The sequence below is a fragment of the Nomascus leucogenys genome, chromosome 12 (genome assembly GCF_006542625.1).
Source record: "Nomascus leucogenys isolate Asia chromosome 12, Asia_NLE_v1, whole genome shotgun sequence".
NCBI lineage: Eukaryota > Metazoa > Chordata > Mammalia > Primates > Hylobatidae > Nomascus > Nomascus leucogenys.
The window spans coordinates 88,172,869-88,193,078 of NC_044392.1; the positions used below are offsets into that span (position 1 = coordinate 88,172,869).

Here is a 20,210-nt window from a genome sequence, read left to right on the forward strand (position 1 = left end):
TTCTTAATCCAGTCTATCATTGATGGACATTTGGGTTGGTTCCAAGTCTTTGCTACTGTGCATAGTGCCACAGTAAATGTACATGTACATGTGTCTTTATAGTAGCATGATTTATAATCCTTTGGGTATATACCCAGTAATGGGATGGCTGGGTCAAATGGTATTTCTAGTTCTAGATCCTTGAGGAATCGCCACACTGTCTTCCACAATGGTTGAACTAGTTTACACTCCCATCAACAATGTAAGAGCATTCTTACTTCTCCACATCCTCTCCAGCACCTATTGTTTCCTGACTTTTTAATGATCGCCATTCTAACTGGTGTGAGATGGTATCTTATTGTGGTTTTGATTTGCATTTCTCTGATGGCCAGTGATGATGAGCATTTTTTCATGTGTCTGTTGGCTGCATAGATGTCTTCTTTTGAGAAGTGTGTGTTCATATTGTTTGCCCACTTTTTGATGGGGTTATTTCATTTTTTTCTTGTAAATTTGTTTAAGTTATTTGTAGATTCTGGATATTAGCCCTTTGTCACATGGGTAGATTGCAAAAATTTTCCCCCATTCTGTAGGTTTCCTGTTCATTCTGATGGTAGTTTCTTTTGCTGTGCAGAAGCTCTTTAGTTTAATTAGATCCCATTTGTCTATTTTGGCTTTCGTTGCCATTCCTTTTGGTGTTTAAGTCATGAAGTCCTTGCCCATGCCTGTGTCCTGAATGGTATTGCCTAAGTTTTCTTCTAGTGTTTTTATGGTTTTAGGTCTAACATTTAAGTCTTTAATCCGTCTTGAATTAATTTTTGTATGAGGTGTAAGGAAGGTATCCAGTTTCGGCTTTCTACATATGGCTAGACAGTTTTCCCAACACCATTTGTTAAATAAGGAATCCTTTCTCCATTTCTTGTTTTTGTCAGGTTTGTCAAAGATCAGATGGTTGTAGATGTGTGGTGTTATTTCTAAGGCCTCTGTTCTGTTCCATTGGTCTATATCTCTGTTTTGGTACCAGTACCATGCTGTTTTGGTTACTATAGCCTTGTAGTATAGTTTGAAGTCAGGTAGTGTGATGCCTCAAGCTTTGTTCTTTAAATTTATTTTCCTGTCCTCTCACTTTTCCCTTCCTCAGAATATCTATTTATAAATCCTCTACTGATTGCTCTCTGGTTATTATTCATTTTTAAAATAAAGGCAACTCTATCTGGGTGATGTGTTTCAGAATGGTATAGGGAGGGGCATAGGGAAATAAAGTGGAATGGTACACAGAATCAAATTTAGATTGCTGCCTGAAACACCATCTTACCATATTTGTTTTGTCTTCTACCCAGAGGCATGTGTCGTCTCATGTTCATGCGCAATTTGTTGTGAAGCCCTTTGTATCACAGGCTCTCTCAGATGTAATAGGGGGATTCGTGCTCTTCTTGTCTTTTGTACCCTCTCACCAGAGAGGGTTCTGGTTGTAGATCACAAAAAAGGTATGTTCTTCTTCAGCTCCACCTTTTCTACTCTTGTCTCTTTGAAGTTGGGTTTTTACTGGGTCGTGAATCATATTTCCTGTGGCTTTCCCATTCCCTTAAACCTTATCATAATCAAAAAAGTGGATTTTCAAGACTAATATGTATCCAAGGTTTGAGGTCTGAGGAGTTTCTTGGATTTGGTTATCTCTCAACACCTTCGCTCCAAAGTTTCTCAGTATTGGGCAGATAATTTTCATATTTTGCGGTTATGATCCTTTCCTTTTTCACTGGAGATGATGTTTTCTTCTTTTGGTGCTTTTTGTTGTTTATAGCTGGTGTTGAGGGAGGGAGAGTAGTCTGAAAAATGTTCTCACTCTGACATCTTTTACCAAAATTCTCTAGTGATCTTTTAAAAACATGAGTCAGATAACATTGTTTATCAGCTTAAGTCCTTCAGTGGAAGGTTACAGCACTTAAACTCAGACTGTGTATCCTGACCTGTGCAGGTATGTGATATGGCCCTTGCTTACCTCTGCAACTGCCTCTTGCCCCACTTTTCCCCTTGCTCTATTAGTTTTTCGTTTAATTCCTCAAAATGACTGTGTCTTTTATTTGTTTTGTTTTATTTTACTCATGCCCTCATTCATTTATTCCTATCTTCTGGAATTTTATTTTCTTCTTTTTTCTAGCTCCTATTAATCTTTTAGTTCTAACTAAATACTTCTTCAGAATAGCCTTCTCTGACATCACAATATAAATTATGTCCACCATGTTAACCTCTTTCTTGGTTGCCTTTTCTTTTCCTCCATGTCACTAAGTAAAATTTGTAATTATGTATTTATCTGTTAATGTATGTCTTTTTTTCTGGACTGCAAATGCCAGGAGGGCTTGATGCTTTATAGTATTTATTGAGTGAGTGAATGAATAAATTAAAAAACGAATGTAAGATGCAGGATTTCCAACATTAACTGACCAGGGATTATTATCTTTTAGAAGTACTGGTCTATCAAATAGATTTACCTTAATGTATATATTATCCTAGTAATAATAATATCTAACATTTACTCAGTGATTGCTGTGCCTTATGCATACCTTAAAAAAGTTAATTAGGCCAGGCATGGTGGCTCATGCCTGTAATCCCAACACTTTGGGAGGCCAAAGCGGGGGGATCACAAGGTCAGGAGTTTGAGACCAGCCTGACCAACATGGTGAAACTCCGTCTCTACTAAAAATACAAAAAAATTAGATGGACATGGTGGCACACACCTGTAATCCCAGCTACTCAGGAGGCTGAGGCAAGAGAATTGCTTGAACCCAAGAAGGGAAGGTTGCAGTGAGCCAAGATCACGCCACTGTACTCCAGCCTGGGTGACAGAGTGAGACTCCGTCTCAAAAAAAAAAAAAAAGTTAATTAGACTACTGTTTACTGGTTAACTACTATCACTGCCACGCACAGTGACAGGTATTTTATATACAATAGCTTTAATACTCACAATAACTCACAATAAATTTCTATCATCAATATTTTAAAGATGAGGAAACTAAGGCTTAGAAAGGGTAACTGACTTGTCTAAGGTTATTCAGCTAGTAAATGATTGAGGCATGATTTGGATCTACATTGTATGATTGCAAAACCATTACTCTTTAAATGGAATTGTACTTTCTCTTAATAACAAATAATCTGAAAGTTAAAGTACCTTTTTTAGTACTTAACCTTATTTATAGAAAATAATTTATTCTCAAAAATGTCATGCTATAATAATTATGATTCTTCTCTGGTATCTAGAAAATGCCTATTAATAATATGTTGTCAAAGATTTTGAAACCGCAAAATTACGAAGACATGTGAGAATTGATTTTAATTTAGTGCTTATCAAACAATTCAAATATTTAAATCATGACATAAACTATACCTTTCCCCCCCAGTATCTAATGTTAATCAGGCTGCTGTAACAAAATGCCATAAACTAGGAGGCTTATACACTACAGAAATGTATTTCTCACAGTTCTGGAAGCTGGGAAATTGAAGATCAAGGTGCCAGCATATTTGGTAGTTGGCCAGGGCCTGTTTCTGGTTTATAGACGGCATCTTCGTCCTGCGTCCTCACATGGCGGAAGAGGAAAATGAACTAACTCCCTTATGCCTCTTTTATAGGACACTAATCCCTGACCCATCACCTCCCAAAGTCCCCATCTCCTACTACCATCACTTTGTTTAGGATTTCAACATATGAATTTTTGGGGGACACAAACGCAAGCCATAGCAAACTGCCTTTCCAATGTGAATGGAATACGGTTTTCTTTTGTCACAAGCAGTGAGACAGGACACTAAACCAAACTAGACATTTTTAAAGAAAATTTTCCATTTTCTTTTTCATTTTAGTTGTGATTTCTCCTACTGGCTCTTATTTTTGGGGACATAAATTCAAATCAACAGCTGCTAACTTTTTGATTATAGCAACAGGACCAGAATTAACTTGAAAAGAAAGTCAATTTTTCTTGACAATGAGTAAAAATCAAGATTTGATAGAAGCTAGTGATATGATAATGGCTGCCAAAATATTTGAACAGCTGAGTAAGGAGAATGCCCTCAGTTAGGGGCTGAATAGAAATAGCATTTCTCTCTCAATATTAGGAAATACATGAAAAGTTTTATAAATTTAGGGGGTAAGAGAAGAGAAAATGCAACTAAAGGAAAAACATGGACAGTCCGAAATATATAATGAATATCAGAAAACTGCAAATGACTCTAATAAAAAAGAAAGTTTCAAGGACTAGTTAATATCAAAAAATGTGAGATGAGAAATATGCAAAATAACTGTTTTTTTTTCCAACATAATTTACTCATTTCCCTCTTGTGTTTTTGAATTGGAATGATCCTTTCCCATCAATCCATTTTCCCTCTCCTTCTTTGAAACTCGATGTACATTTTAGGTGTACCTGGCCATGCTGCAGATTAAACTGTATGAAGTTATGAAATTGTAGGTTAAAAAACTGTCACATATTGGCAAGTACATATGATTTAACCTGGATTCATCTCTTTATTTCATGTGCAATCAGCATAGATATATAAACATTTTACAATGAAGAAAAAGCATATTAGGTCACAGTGCTTGTTACTGGTGAGGCTAGTGTTTTAACCCCGATGTGTCTAATTTGAAAGCGTGGACTAATTTTACTGCAATAATGAATGAATATTTGTTAAATGGAATATGCGTATGCTCTATAGACACCAAGAACAATGCCATATTGCAGAGTACTAAGTAACAATTGAATGAATGAACAGATGAATGAATGAATATGTATTCAACCATATCACAAATGGGCATTTATTCTTCCACAGTTGATTGTTAAAGTAAGTAAAGAAGACAACATAAAACATTATATGGAGAAGTAAAGAAGTAGTGTCCTATTTCTTATTTGATATATTTAAAAATTACATTTAAATAACTCAGAACACTTTAACAATTGTTCAGTTTTTGCTTTCATACTTTGTTTTATAAATCATTTAACTCTATTAGTGACTTCCTGGTGTGCTGCAATTGGTATAAGTCAGATTTATTAATGGATATACAAGAAGGGTTTCATTATAACAGTTTAACACATTACACAGATCCTTGGTATAATTCCTTTAAAAGAACATAAAATGGCCAGTGTTTTCATTTTTCAAAGCAAATCTTTGAATTGTGTTTGAAAAAAACTTGTAGTTGTTGGTCTCCAAACCCTAAATTGAGTTCCTACTTTCGTAGTAAAAGTAAATTTAGGTAAAAAAATTACCCACAAAACTACTAGTTGTGGTCCCTTTAAAAACCAGATACGGTGGCTGTAACCATAAGTCATAGACTTCCTGCTGCCATTTCTGGCCAGATTAAAGGGGACACTTGAGTTTCAACTCACCCCTGCCGATTAGGGTAAGGGGGTTCGTGTTACTTAAAAATCATCACCAGCTGGGAACTGGAGACTGAAAAAGAGTTGTCTTTGGGTGGAAATCTTATTCAGACTCGTAAGAAAAAAATGTGTCTACTATCATGCCTAATGTCTTGACATTTGTTTTCCAAGGGTCCACCTGGTCCAGCAGGTATCCCAGGTCCGTCAGGGAAGAGAGGTCCACGGGTAAGTAGATGGGCTACATTTCCTGCTGGCAGTGAGAATTTGTAACTTTCTAACATGTTTTTTCTAGTATTGTACAGTATGTACTTCCTTTGGAAACTTGCCTGGATCTTCAAACTTAGTCCTACCTTAGCCAATTCAAGAGAAGCTTAAGAACACATGCAGCCTAGTTTATTTTGAATGTAAACACACAGCCAAAGCATTCTCTGTGAACGTGTCCAACAAAGATCAAATTTGTAAATTAGTGAATGTTCTGGTGCTACTTGTAACATTATTCTTACTTATAAAGTGATCGCAATATCTAAGGTGAGATTCATTTGTTTGGGGAAATGAAGAGGGGTGGGCTGCCTTAAAATAGTACATTCCTGGATTACATAGTGGAAAATTCTGAAGCTATTGACTAGAAAATAACTGCCCTGAGGAAAAAAGCTGCATTAAAGATCAGCAGTACTTTTTCACATTACACAGGCCCAACAAAAGACTTAACTGCTATGTTAAAATTAGTTTCTTTCAAACCTAAAAAAAGTGTGGATATTTTACTACAAAACATCTTTGTTCAATGAGCTAGAAAAAGAATTGTATGACAAATGCAAATACCTTTTATATAATCCACTTTATTTTTATTCTGATTTTTACTTAACATACAAATATTATAAAGAAAAATTACTCTAAAATATTACTTTAAGTTGTCCATAGTCACATCAAACTCTTGTCCGTTTGAGGCCTAAGATGTATTCTCATTGGGCTCTAGCCATTTTGCATTAAAAAAAATTTTCTGGGCCGGGCGCGGTGGCTCACGCTTGTAATCCCAGCACTTTGGGAGGCCGAGGCGGGCGGATCATGAGGTCAGGAGATCGAGACCACGGTGAAACCCCGTCTCTACTAAAAATACAAAAAAATTAGCGGGGCGTGGTGGCGGGCGCCTGTAGTCCCAGCTACTCGGAGAGGCTGAGGCAGGAGAATGGCGTGAACCCGGGAGGCGGAGCTTGCAGTGAGCCGAGATTGCACCACTGCACTCCAGCCTGGGCGACAGAGCGAGACTCCGTCTCAAAAAAAAAAAAAAATCTCTGTAGTTGATGACCTATCACATTTCTCCCATAGCCCCTTCTAAGCCTTGCTTGTTCTCCTCTAGCGCATGAACCATTCCCATCCTCCTACCTCTCTGTGAGAATTTGGATCCGATTTTTCTGAGAAACTGGGCCAATTTTCATACTAATTCTATTCCCTATCCACTGCAAAGGTTGTACTCTCAACAGCATGAACTTCAGCTTCAGAATCTCCATCTGTTCTCATAATATGGCAGTTTACTTTTTTACTTTTATCTTCCCTAATTTACTTTTTATCTTCCATTTATTTGTCCAATTTTCATTCCCTTAAGGAAGAAAGAGTGTTTTGCTCAAGGCTAATTATTTTACTTGTGTTCCTAATTTCACCTTATCTAACTTAAAAGTTGCAACTTCACATTTTTTCTTTCCCTAAATTTTATATTATTTGGCAACAATCAACAAGTTATCCCTCTTTTATAAATCCCAAACTTTCATTGATATTAATTTTTCCTAAAGCTGTTGTTTTGGCTCACTGTTGCTTGCACTACTGAGCTTTGTGAAATAATAATTTATATTCCATTGTCCTTACTTTTACATCAGCAACTTATTCATTAATCCCCATAAATGTTTTCCATCTACTTTATTAAAAGGTACTTTTTGAAGGTTACCAATGACATAAGTCATAACATCTAACCATTTTTTTTTCTTTCTTTTTTTTTTTTTTTGTGAGACAGGTTCTCACTCTGTCACCCAGGCTGGAGTGCAGTGATGGGTATCATAGTTCACTGTAGCCTTGATCACCAGGGCTCAAGCCATCTTCTCACCTCAGCTTTCTGATTAGCTGGGACTACAGGTGTGGGCCACTATGCCTGGCAAATTTTTTTTGATTTTTGGTAGTAATGAGGTCTTTCTGTGTTGCTCTGGCTGGTCTCAAACTCCTGAGCTCAAGTGATGCTCCCACCTTGGCCTCTCAAAGTGCTAGAATGACAGGTGTGAGCCACCACACCTAGCCAAAATTTAATCTTTTTTCTTTAGTTTTCATCTTGCTAGACGTATTTTCAATATTTGCATTGCTGACACCTCTGTCTTCCTGAAGTATTCTGCTCTATTAATTCAGAATTAAAAAGACAAATAATTATTAACTATATGTTATGTGTTAAGAGGGAGGTATGGCTGAAGAGCACAGAAGTAGGGCACAAAATTGAAGTAAGTATAGGGAACCTGGAGACATGGAAGGCTTTCTTGGAGAGGACGATCTGTTCCTCTACTTACTGGTTGTATGAGCTTAAGTTTCCTGATTTTTAAATGGGAGTAAAAATAATAACCTTGCAGGATTGTTATAAGGATTAGTAATGAGAAACACAAAACATCAACACAGTTCCTAGCACATAGTAGGTACTCAGAAAATAGAATCAATTTTTGAATTCAGATTATATAATTTATCAGTGATACAAAATCAAATTGCTAAATATTGAGTGTAACCATTCAATGTGTTAAGTGCCACACTAGTAATATTTTTAAGAGTCTCTTTTCAAAGAATTTATAATCCTGGGGCTAAATAGAACATGTCATAAGGCAGTTAGAACAGCAATAAAGTATTTAAGTCACAGATCAGAACAGTATAAGAAATGTCCCGAGGCAATATACAATTAATTGGTAAATGAATTTTACATGAAGAAATTTCTATGGAAGTTAGTAGAAGAGAGATATTGCTTCATGTTCTTGTGACTAGGATTTAAAAATGAGTTGAGATCTGAAGAAAAATTTGGGTAGGTATAGGGCATAAGCTAAAGGAATTAGGTCTTTAAGGCATACATAATAACATAAGCAAAAACTCAAGTGCAGAAAGGGATCACACATGTTGAGAGGGAAGTAAGCAATTGTACTTTGTTACATTCCAATATGTTCCAAGAATGATGACTTTTTTCATTACTTGCAGGGCATACCAGGGCCACATGGAAATCCTGGGTTACCTGGATTACCTGGTCCAAAGGTAAGTGACTACTAATCAGGCAACTTAAGCTAATGAGTATCACATGATTTTCCTGACATTAAAAAGAAGATCCCTAACATTTAAGGCAAGTCTTGATACATCAAGGATCTCTGTCACCTCCAGAGCATGATTCTTCAACATGACTGTCTTAGCCTGGCAGAGAGCTAGGTTCCTCTGAAAGCCCACCATACTTTGATTTATATTCTTAGTAGTAAAATCAGGTATAGGCCTGCTTAGTATTCCAAAATCATTATTGTCAAAAATATGATGGCAATGTATGGAAACCTCTGAAATATAAGATTATGATTTGAGTAATTTACCTTAAATTAAGGTCATTTTAATTTGTAAATAAACACCAAGGAAATAAAACATTATTTACCTGCTCCACACTTCCCTAATTATTTTTACCTGAAAAAAAACTGAGGATGTTTAAAGAATGATCAAATGTTTATGAAAACAACTAACCTGAAAATCTATATATATGAGTGTACATAGTTGTATGATAGTCATATTGTGTCCGGAATTGGTGGGTTCTTGGTCTCACTGACTTCAAGAATGAAGCCGCGGACCCTCGCGGTGAGTGTTACAGTTCTTAAAAGATAGTGTGTCCAGAGTTGTTCCTTCTGATGTTCGGACGTGTTCGCAGTTTCTTCCTTCTGGTGGGTTCCTGGTCTTGCTCGCTTCAGGAGTGAAGCTGCAGATGTTCATGGTTAGTGTTACAGCTCTTAAGGTGGTGCATCTGGAGTTGTTCATTCCTCCCATCCGGAGTTGTTTATTCCTCCCGATGGGTTCATGGTCTCGCTGGCCTCAGGAGTGAAGCTGCAGACTTTCACGGTGTTACAGCTCATAAAAGCAGTGCAGACCCAAAGAGTGGGCAGCAGCAAGATTTATTGCAAAGAGCGAAAGAACAAAGCTTCCACAGTGTGGAAGGGGACGCCAACCAGTTGCCGCTGTGGGCTTGGGCAGCCTGCTTTTATTCCCTTATCTGACCCCACCCACATCCTGCTGATTGGTCCATTTTACAGAGTGCTGATCACTCCGTTTTGACAGTGTGCTGATTGGTGTGTTTACAAACCTTGAGCTAGACACAGAGTGCTGATTGGTGCATTTACAATCCCTAAGCTATACACAGAGTGCTGATTGGTGCATTTACAATCCTCTAGCTAGACATAAAAGTTCTCTAAGTCCCCACTAGATTAGCTAGACACAGAGCACTGATTGGTGCATTTACAAACCGTTAGCTAGACACAGAGTGCTGATTGGTGCATTTACAATCCTCTAGCTAGACATAAAAGTTCTCCAAGTCCCCACTAGATTAGCTAGACACAGAGCACTGATTGGTGCATTTACAAACCGTTAGCTAGACACAGAGTGCTGATTGGTGCATTTACAATCCTCTAGCTAGACACAAAAGTTCTCCAAGTCCCCACCAGATTAGCTAGATACAGAGTGCTGATTGGTGCATCCACAAACCCCGAGCTAGACACAGAGTGCTGATTGGTGCATTTACAATCCTCTGGCTAGACATAAAAGTTCTCCAAGTGTCCACCAGATTAGCTAGATACAGAGTGCTGATTGGTGCATCCACAAACTCCGAGCTAGACACAGAGTGCTGATTGACATGTACAATCCTCTAGCTAGACATAAAGTTCTCCAAGTCCCCGCCGGACTCAGGAGCCCAGCTGGCTTCGCCTAGTGGCTGTCATGCAGGGGCAGTGGGCGGAGCTGCCTGCCAGTCCGACGCCACCTGCCCGCACTCCTCAGCCCTTGGGCAGTTGATGGGAGGAGGCACCACGGAGCAGGAGGTGGCGCCCCCACTGGGGAGGCTTGGGCTTCGCGGAAGCCCATGGTGTCGGGGGTCCCGCATAGTGGGCTGCAGGTCCCAAGCCCTGCCCTGCGGGGAGGCGGCTGAGGCCCCGCGAGAATTCGAGCGCAACGAGGGCGGGCCGGCAGTGCTGCGGGACCCAGAGCATCCTCTGTAGCTGCTGGCCTGGGTGCTAAGCCCCTCACCCCTCACTGCCCCGGGCCGCTGGGAGTGTGGGGCCTGCCAAGCCTGTGCCCCCCTGGAACTCCCGCTCGCCCGCGAGCGCCGCACGCAGCCCCAGTTCCTGCCTGCGCCTCTCTCTCCACACCTCCCCGCAAGCAGAGGGAGCTGGCTCCCTCCTGGGCCAGCCCAGGGACGGCCTTCCACAGTGCAGCGGCAGGCTGAAGGGCTCCTCAAGCACGGCCAGAGTGGACGCCGAGGCCAAGGAGGCGCCAAGAGCAAGTGAGGGCTGCTAGCATGTTGTCACCTCTCAATATGATAGATAATAGTGCGATAAATAGTAAGAACATAGGAAAACGTATGGAAGAATACAGGTACACAGGTTGATTACCTTGAAGGTATGGGAATGGAGATATCACTAAATATAAAATATTTAATGATAGCTCCATTCCCATACTTTCCCACTAAAATGAAATATTCCCATTTCCATTGTGTATATATTTTTATTAAATATATATAAAATAAAATATTCCAATTCCCTTAAAATATATAAAATAAAATATTCCCATTCCCAATATATATTTTCTTAGTTTTTTCAGGCTGCTGTAACAAAATACCATAAACTGAGTAGTTTATAAGCAACAGAAATTTATTTCTCACAGTTCACACAGTTCTGGAGCCTGGGAAGTCCAAGATTAGAGCACCAGAAGATTTAGTATCTACTGAGGGCGTGCTTTCTGGTTCATAGGCAGAGACTTCTCAATGTGTCATCACACAATGAAGGGACTAGCTATGTCTCTGGGGTCTCTTTTATAAGGGCACTAATCCCATTTATACGAGCCCCACCTATCATTACACTGAGGATTAGGTTTCAACATATAAATTTTGAAGGGAAAAACATTCAGTCTATTGCATTAAGAAGAGAAGAAAAGAAAACAGTGTGCATATGAGTGATGACAGAGGTTGGGAAACAGATTAGATAAGTATTAGGATCTTGGTTGCCAGTAACTTCATGAATCTTTGAGGGTCTCATCCCTCTGCTTATCAGTGATCACATTCAGAAGTAAACATGAAATCATATAGATTGGGGTTAAGAATAGAAGTTTTGGAGTCTGACAGATGTGGGTTCAAGTCTTAACTCTTTCAATTTGAATGGCTAAAAGCAAATTGCTTGCTTAGGCTCATTAAGCTTCTTTCCTTTTCTGTAAAATGGGGAGAATCATGCTACCTGCTCATAGTGCTATAGTGATGGCTAAATACATTAATGTGAGTAAAGCTCTTAACATGGTGCTACAATGCCATAATTGGTATCATTATTATTAATAGGTAATAATAGCATATAACAAGGATAATTCAAATTAAATTTCCTAAAATTTCTCACCTGTGTTGAAAATTTTTTTGAGTTCAATAGAAGTGCCTCAGAGAGGAAAAGCGACTCTTTAAAATCAAGTCTGGATAAGTAATAGGGAAGAAGATAGATGGCTTCTAAAGAAATAGGAATTGGTTTTTGAGTTTGTGGTTTCATAGCCCTTCGAGTTTCATTTGGGGAATTTATAATTAGTCTAGTAAGGTTAAAGTAGCTGTAAGGGCTCAGATTATATTTCTCCACAGGGCTGAATTTATAGTGGGTTTATTTCCTGCTAATTGCCTCCTCTCCACAAGACCCAGGGAGACAGAATTTCCACATGGCTTTTATTCTTCTCCCCCTTCTAGGTTGGTGCAAAAGTAGTTCCGGTTTTTGCCCATTAAAAAGGTAGAAACCACAATTACTTTTGCACCAGCCTAATACTTCAGCCAGTAGCGAACAGTTAGGCTCTTGTAATTTAACTCTCAATCTGCAGTGGCAAGTACCAGTTTACGCTCCCTTTAGAGAATCCTTTTTTTTTTTTTTTTTTTTTTTTTGAGGCGGAATTTTGCTCTTGTTGCCCAGGCTGGAGTACAATGGTGTGATCTCTGCTCACTGCAACCTCCACTTCCTGGGTTCAAGCGATTCTCCTGCCACAGCCTCCTGAGTAGCTGGGGTTACATGCATGTGCCACCATGCCTGGCTAATTTAAAAAAAAAATTTTTTTTTTTTTTAGTAGAGATGGGGTTTCTTCATTTTCTTCAGGCTGGTCTCGACTTCCTGACCTCAGGTGATCCGCCTGCCTCGACCTCCCAAAGTGCTGGGAGTACAGGTATGAGCCACCACGACCAGCCCGAGAGTCCTTTCTTAATAAGCACTGTTGCTGTTTCAGAATAGAAGCAAATACAAAGAAAAAAATGTGGAAAATAGGGTGAGGAGAGATAAAGCTAGAGATGGTGGAAAGTATTTTATTTCATTGACTTATTACAATGTGTATAAATATTTAGAAGAAAATATTTGAGGAAATGAAGAACTTCATATCAAACTAAAATTATCTCTGTTCCAAGATTAAACACATTGTAATAGAGATCCAGCCCAATTACCCTGATTTGATTATAAGAATGTATCAAATTATTTATCACATGTACCCAGAAAATATGTATCAAAAATAAATTTTAAAAATATTAAAAACAGTGTTTTTAAATACTGTTTAGTATTAATATATGTCTGTGGTAAAATGACCTAGCAGAGAAGAAAATGTAATCTCAAGAGTCTTCTTTAATATTAAATTTAGTAGGATGGACTTAATTTTGACTATAACTATTCACCAATAAGATATTTTATGAACCCACATATGAGGGGTTTAAAAACTTCCATTTATTTTGCAAAAACTTAGGCCTATTGGGGATTTAGTCATATAAACCTGAACAGTAGTCTTTAATTCATATTTATTTTGAGAATTTGACAACTGTGTCCAAACTAGCCAAAACTGACCATGATTTAACTGCATATATTTGTGGAAGATAGTAGATTTGTGATAAGTATTAAAAATTACCACTTTGGGAGGCTGAGGTGGGTAGATCATGAGGTCAGGAGATCGAGACCATCCTGGCTAACACAGTGAAACCCCGTCTCTACTAAAAATACAAAAAAACTAGCTGGGCGTGGTGGCGGGCGCCTGTCGTCTCAGCTACTCGGGAGGCTGACGCAGGAGAATGGCATGAACCCGGGAGGCAGAGCTTGCAGTAAGCCAAGATTGTGCCACTGCACTCCAGCCTGGGCTACAGAGCAGACTCCATCTAAAAATAAATAAATAAATTAATTAATTAATTACCACTGTGTCACAAATGTATCATATAAAGCTTGTAGTGTTTGATTTTGTGAAACCCATTTTCTTAGGTACTTAACATGCATTTCTAGAATAATCAGAATTAATAGAACATTCAAACTTTATACTTTATAATCCTCTTTTATCTAATATCTGCCACTTATTTTATGTATGACATCTATTTAGTTTTATCCCAATCATAAGTACTATGAGAGCAGGCTTTATTACCTTCTGGTTTGCACGGAAGAAAACACTTGAGAGCAGTAAGCACTTAACCAAGGTGACACTGTTTGTAAGTGGTAGAGGGGGAGACAAAATTGGAAATGTCTTAGTCTTTTTCTTACACTAGGTTGTCTCTCCCAACACAATTAGGAATTCTTTTATAAAATACCACCTTAAGAAGGCAGGATAGTGGTGGGGTTACCTAACTTAAAGACTTTATGAATTTATTTAGTAATAGTAACAAAGTAGCTATATTCCAAGGTTCCAGGTTATCCTGTGGATAATGATAGTAATATAGAAATTCTATGAAGAGTGAAACTGATTCCTAATCCCTGAGGACTGTGTTGTTAAATTGTTAAACAATAGAAATATAAAGTGCCACACACAAATTTAGTGGATGTGCAGCAATTTTTCTCAGCATGTAAAACTAACATGATTTAAAATAGAGAAAGACTATGGGGATCGTTAGCTGAAATTATTGGCTGAAATCAGGAGACTGATGGTAGAAATAATGTTCTTCTTAAAAAAAATAAGAAAGTAAATTCCATTTCCTGTTTGCCAGAGAGAATGGCTTTTTTCTTGTTATCAAATGCCACCTGGGTCTATTATTTTTCATATTTATCTATTAAATGAACTGTATTTCTATTTATTTGCAGCGTGATGGAAATGTTCATTGCTATTAATTAAACACGTAAAATTATGCTATAGATCTTTGAACATGAGTAATGAATGCACATAGAGTCTATATCTTCAGCCTACCATGTGCTTACAATTCCAGTCCAGGCAATGTGTGGTCAAGATAGTCCTTTTCCAAAAAAAAGGCTTCTTGGAGGAAGCCTAAAACCTTCCTACAAACATTCATGTCATATTAATTTAGTCAGGGCCAATAGTTCCTTCAAATTTAATCCAGTTAAATGAAAACATCTAGCCTTAATAACCCACAGTAACAATGTTTCATTAATAATATTTAATATATTAGTATATATATTAAGTATTGAACACCAAAGAGTAGTATCTTAGTGCTATGTTCTATCCCTGGTTATGACTGTCTTCTCCTATGTCTCCATCGTGTATTTATCTGAACTAGAAGTACGATTTTTCCTTCCATATGAATTAAATAAATATCTTAAGTATAGATGCTTATCCACAATAAGAATTTTGTAGTGGGTCAGATTGCCATAAAAAATAGTAAGTCCAACATTATGAAAATATAAAAAATGATATGGGAGCTGGGCAAGATGACTGATTAGACACAGCCAGGTGGAACAGCTGCCACTGAAGATCGGGACGACTGGCACACTCCTAACAGATCTGTAGAGAAAGGGCACTGAGAGTGGACAGAGGGAAGACACAGAAGCTGGGCCGAAGAGGGAGGAAGCTGGGAACTCTGCACAGGGGCTACTTCACATCAGGACTCATTCATGGACCCCAACGACTCCTGGGGAACAGGTGAGTTGAACTGGCAAGGAACAACCCGCTTTCATCATAGGCCTCTGGAATCCCAGCAGGAGGAGACCCCTCAACCACCACAGCCACTTGATTGGCAGGGAGAGCGGCTTAGATAAGTAGTAGGGGCAGCACTCCAGCCAGTGTGGAGTCCAAAGGGTTTTTTGCAGGAGCGTATGTGGTGGAACATGGCCAGGAATGCCAATCCCCCTAGGCTGCACTTGCTCCCATAGGAGACTGTTCCCCTAGGGGAACTTTAGCCCAGATGTCAACTCTGCAGGGTGGTCTTCCCTATTACATGGGGCCAGTCTAATCTGAGCTTTCCTTGATCTGCTGGCCTTTCCCAGGGCACCCAATGCTGGACTGCAAACAGATGCAGCCAGGCTGGGGCCCTGGGGGCCCGCATCATAACTCCTGCACTGTTGGACTGTGCCTGACCAGCAGAGCGGCCCTCTGGACACGCAACAGCTGACCTGTTCCTTCCCTCACTGCAGCATCCCCAGGCTCCATGGCCGCTCCCTGTATTGCTTTGCCAACGCATGTGTGTGCAGGCAGATCTTGCCTTCCTTGTTCCACCGGTTTTGCGTGTGAACCCTGCCATGGCACTGCTGCTGGGGTGTGTGCACTCCACCTCCCCTCCCTCTGCCATACCGCCATTGCAGTTGGAGCCCTGGTAGGTACAGAGCCTTCCAGCCCTGCCCCTGCCAGCACCCCACCCCTGTGCCAACACTGCCACTGGAGTGAAACTAGGCATGAAGGACAGTGGACCCTCTCCCACCCTGAGCAGCCACCTCCACCTGTGTGAACATGTACAGAGGGCACACACAGTCCTGCACCTGCCAGTGCCTCGCCCCTGTGCTAACACCACCACCAGTGTGACCCCCCACCTTCCTGAGTCATGCTACCTCTGCCACTGCTGTAAATACCTGCATGGAGGCTGGTACCTCAGCACCCACCAGCATCCTGCCACTCTGCCACTGCTGCTGGCATGTGCAAAGAAGGACAGATCTCACTGCTACCACCCTATGAAACACTTTGGCTGGCACTACCCATTGGAATGCTGTGATCAATGGTCCAGGAACTTAGCTCCTCCCATTGCAGTGGGTTCCTAACCTTGAAAGGCCAGAGAACAAAGTCAAGGCCCAATATCAGTCCCTCAGTGTTAGAGCATGTAGTCCAGGAGTTGTAAGTTGAGCCTTGGCCCCTTAAAATCTGCCAGAAATGAGGCCAGTTGACTGAGCCAGCCTTATACCACAATAAAACCCTCAAGTTCATCAAATAGGATAAAAGACAAATAAACCATTCAAAGGACAGTGATTTCAAAGACTGAAATAACATCAGCCCACAAAGATGAGAAAGAACCAGTACAAGAACTCTGACAACTTAAAAAGCCAGAGTGCCTTCTTTCCTCCAAATGACTGCATTAGCCCTGCAGCAAGGGTTCTGAGCTGGGTTGAGATGGCTGAAATGACAGAAATAGAATTCAGAATATGAACAGGAACAAAGATCATTGAGATGCAGCAGTAAGCTGAAACCCAATCCAAGGAAGCTAAGAATCACAATGAAACGATACAGGAGCTGACAGGCAAAACAGCCAGTATAGAAAAGAATGTAACTGATCTGATAGAGCTGAAAAAAACACATAAGAATTTCATAATACAATCACATGTGTTAAAACAGACCAAGCTGAAGAAAGATCTCAGAGCTTGAAGATTGGTTTTCTGAAATAAGACAGTCAGACAAGGATGAGAAAAAAGAATGGAAAGGAATGAACGAAACCCCTGAGAAATATGGGATTATGTAAAGAGACCAAATCTATGACTCATTGGTGTTGCTGAAAGAGATAGGGAGAATGGAAACCACTTGAAAAACATATTTCAGGATATCATCCATGAGAACTTCCCTAACCTAGCTAGAGAGGCCAACATTCAAATTTAGGAAATACAGAGAACCCTTCTCATCACCACATGGCACATACTCTAACAATGACCTAACAATCAGATATAAAACAATCCTCAGCAAATGCAAAAGAATTGAATTGATACCAACCACTCTCTTGGACTACAGCAAAATAAAATTAGAAATCAAGGCTAAGAAAATTGCCCAAAACCATACAATTACATTGAAATTAAATAACCTGCTCCTGCACAGCTTTTGGGTAAATAAGATACTTCACAAGAAGATCATCCCCAAGACACATAATCGTCAGATTCTCCAAGGTTGAAATGAAAGGAAAAATGTTAAAGACAGTTAGAGAGAAAGGTCAGGTCACCCAGAAAGGGAAGCCTATCAGACTAACAGCAGACCTTTCAGCAGAAACCATAGATGCCAGAAGAGGCTGGGGGCCAATATTCAACATTCTTAAAGAAAAGGAATTCCAACCAAGAATTTCATATCCAGCCAAACTAAGCTTTGTAAGCAAGGGAGAAATAAGATCCTTTTCAGACAAGCAAATGCTGAGGGAGTTAATTACCATCAGACCTACCTTACAAGAGCTCCTGAAGGAAACACTAAATATGGAAAGGAAGGGCCGTTACCAGCCACTACAAAAACACACTTATATACACAGGCCAGTGACACTTTAAAACAACTACACAAACAAGTCTGCATAAAAACCAGCTAACATCATGAAGACGGTATCAAATCCACACATATCAATACTAATCTTGAATGTAAACAGGCTAAATGCCTCAATGAAAAGGAACTGAGTGGCAGGCTAAAGAACCAGAACTCAATGGTAGGCTGTCTTTAAGAGATTCATCTTACATGCAGTAACACACATAGGCTCAAAATAAAGAGATAAAGAAAAATCTATCAAGCAAATGGAAAACAGAAAAAAAGCATGGGTTGCAATCCTAATTTTGGACAAAACAGACTTTAAGCCAGCAAATATCAAAAAAGACAAAGAAGGGCATTATATAATGGTAAAAGGTTCAATTCAACAAGAAGACCTAACTATTCTAAATATATATGCATCCCAACACAGGAGCAACCAGATTCATAAAGCAAGTTCTTAGAGACATTCAAAAAGATTTAGATTCCCATGCAATAATAGTGGGATACTTTAATACCCCACTGACAGTATTAGACACATCACTGAGGCAGCAAATTAACAAAGATATTCAGGACCTGAACTCAGCACTGGATCAAATGGACCTGATGGACATCTACAGAACTCACCACCCAAAACAACAGAATATACATTCTTCTCATCACCACATGGCACATACTCTAACAATGACCTAACAATCAGATATAAAACAATCCTCAGCAAATGCAAAAGAATTGAATTGATACCAACCACTCTCTTGGACTACAGCAAAATAAAATTAGAAATCAAGGCTAAGAAAATTGCCCAAAACCATACAATTACATTGAAATTAAATAACCTGCTCCTGCACAGCTTTTGGGTAAATAATGAAATTAAGGCAGGAGTCAAGAAGTTCTTTGAAACTAATGAGAACAAAGGTACAAATATCAGAATCTCTAGGACACAGCTAAGGCAGTATTAAGGGGAAATTTATTGCACTAAACACCCATATCAAAAAGAAATATCTCAATTTAACAACCTAACATCACAACTAAAAGAATTGGATAACCAAGAGAAAACTAACCTCAAATTTAGCAGAAGACAAGAAATAACCAAAATCAGAGCTGAACTGAAGGAGACTGAGACATGCAAAATCATTCAAAGATCAACAAATCCTAGAACAGTTTTTTTTTTTGAAAAAATTAGTAAAATAAATAGACTGCTAGCTAGACTAACAAAAAAGAAAAAAGATTCATATAAACACAATGAGAAACAACAAAGGGGATATTACCACCGACCTCACAGAAATACAAGTAACCATCAGAGAATATTATAAACACCTCTATGCACAAAAACTGGAAAATTTAGAAGAAATGGTAAGTTCCTGGACACACACACCTTCCCAAGAATGAACCCGGAAGAAATTGCTTTCCTGAACAGACCAAAAATGAGCACCAAAATTGAATCAGTAATAAATAGCCTACCAACTGAAAAAAAAGCCCAGGACCAGATAGATTCATAGTCAAATTCTACTAGATGTACAAAAAAGAGCTGGTACCATTCCTACTGAAACTATTCCAAAAATTTGAGGAGGAGGGACTCCTTTCTAACTCATTAAATGAGGCCAGCATCATCCTGATACTAAAACCTGGCAGAGGTACAAGAAAAGAAAACTGTATGCTAACATCCTTGATGAACATTGATGCAAAAATTCTCAACAAAATACTGGCAAACTGAATCCAGCAGCACATCGGAAAGCTTATCTACTATGATCAAGCAGACTTTATCTCTGCCATGCAAGGTTGTTTCAACATATGCAAATCAAATGTGATTCATCACATAAACAGAACTAAAGACAAAAACCACATGATTATCTCAATAGATGCAGAAAAGGCTTCTGATAAAATTCAACACCCCTTCATGTTAAAAACTCTCAATAAACCTGGCATTGAAGAAACATACCTCAAAATAATAAGAACCATATATGACAAATGCACAGCCAACATTATACTGGATGGGCAAAAGCTGGAAGCATTACCCTTGAAAACCAGCATAAGAAGGATGCCCTCTCTCACCACTTCTATTCAACATAGTATTGGAAGTCCTGGCCAGGGCAAAATAGGCAAGAGAAAGAAATAAAGGCCACCCAAATAGGAAGAAAGGAAGTCAAACTATCCTTGTTTGCAGACAATATGATTCTATACCTAGAAAACCCCAGAGTCTTGGACCCAAAGCTCCTTAAGCTGATACACAACTTCAGC

The 20,210-nt window shown here is 39.1% G+C and overlaps 1 protein-coding gene across 1 annotated transcript in view; it reads left to right on the forward strand.

The window, feature by feature from the left end:
* Window positions 1–20,210, forward strand: part of COL24A1 (collagen type XXIV alpha 1 chain) — a 400,658-nt gene that overhangs the window by 30,217 nt on the left and 350,231 nt on the right. Inside the window, exons 5-6 of the mRNA XM_030823656.1 lie at window positions 5,505–5,558; window positions 8,541–8,594. Coding sequence (XP_030679516.1) covers window positions 5,505–5,558; window positions 8,541–8,594 — 108 coding nt within the window. The remainder of the gene's footprint in view (window positions 1–5,504; window positions 5,559–8,540; window positions 8,595–20,210) is intronic.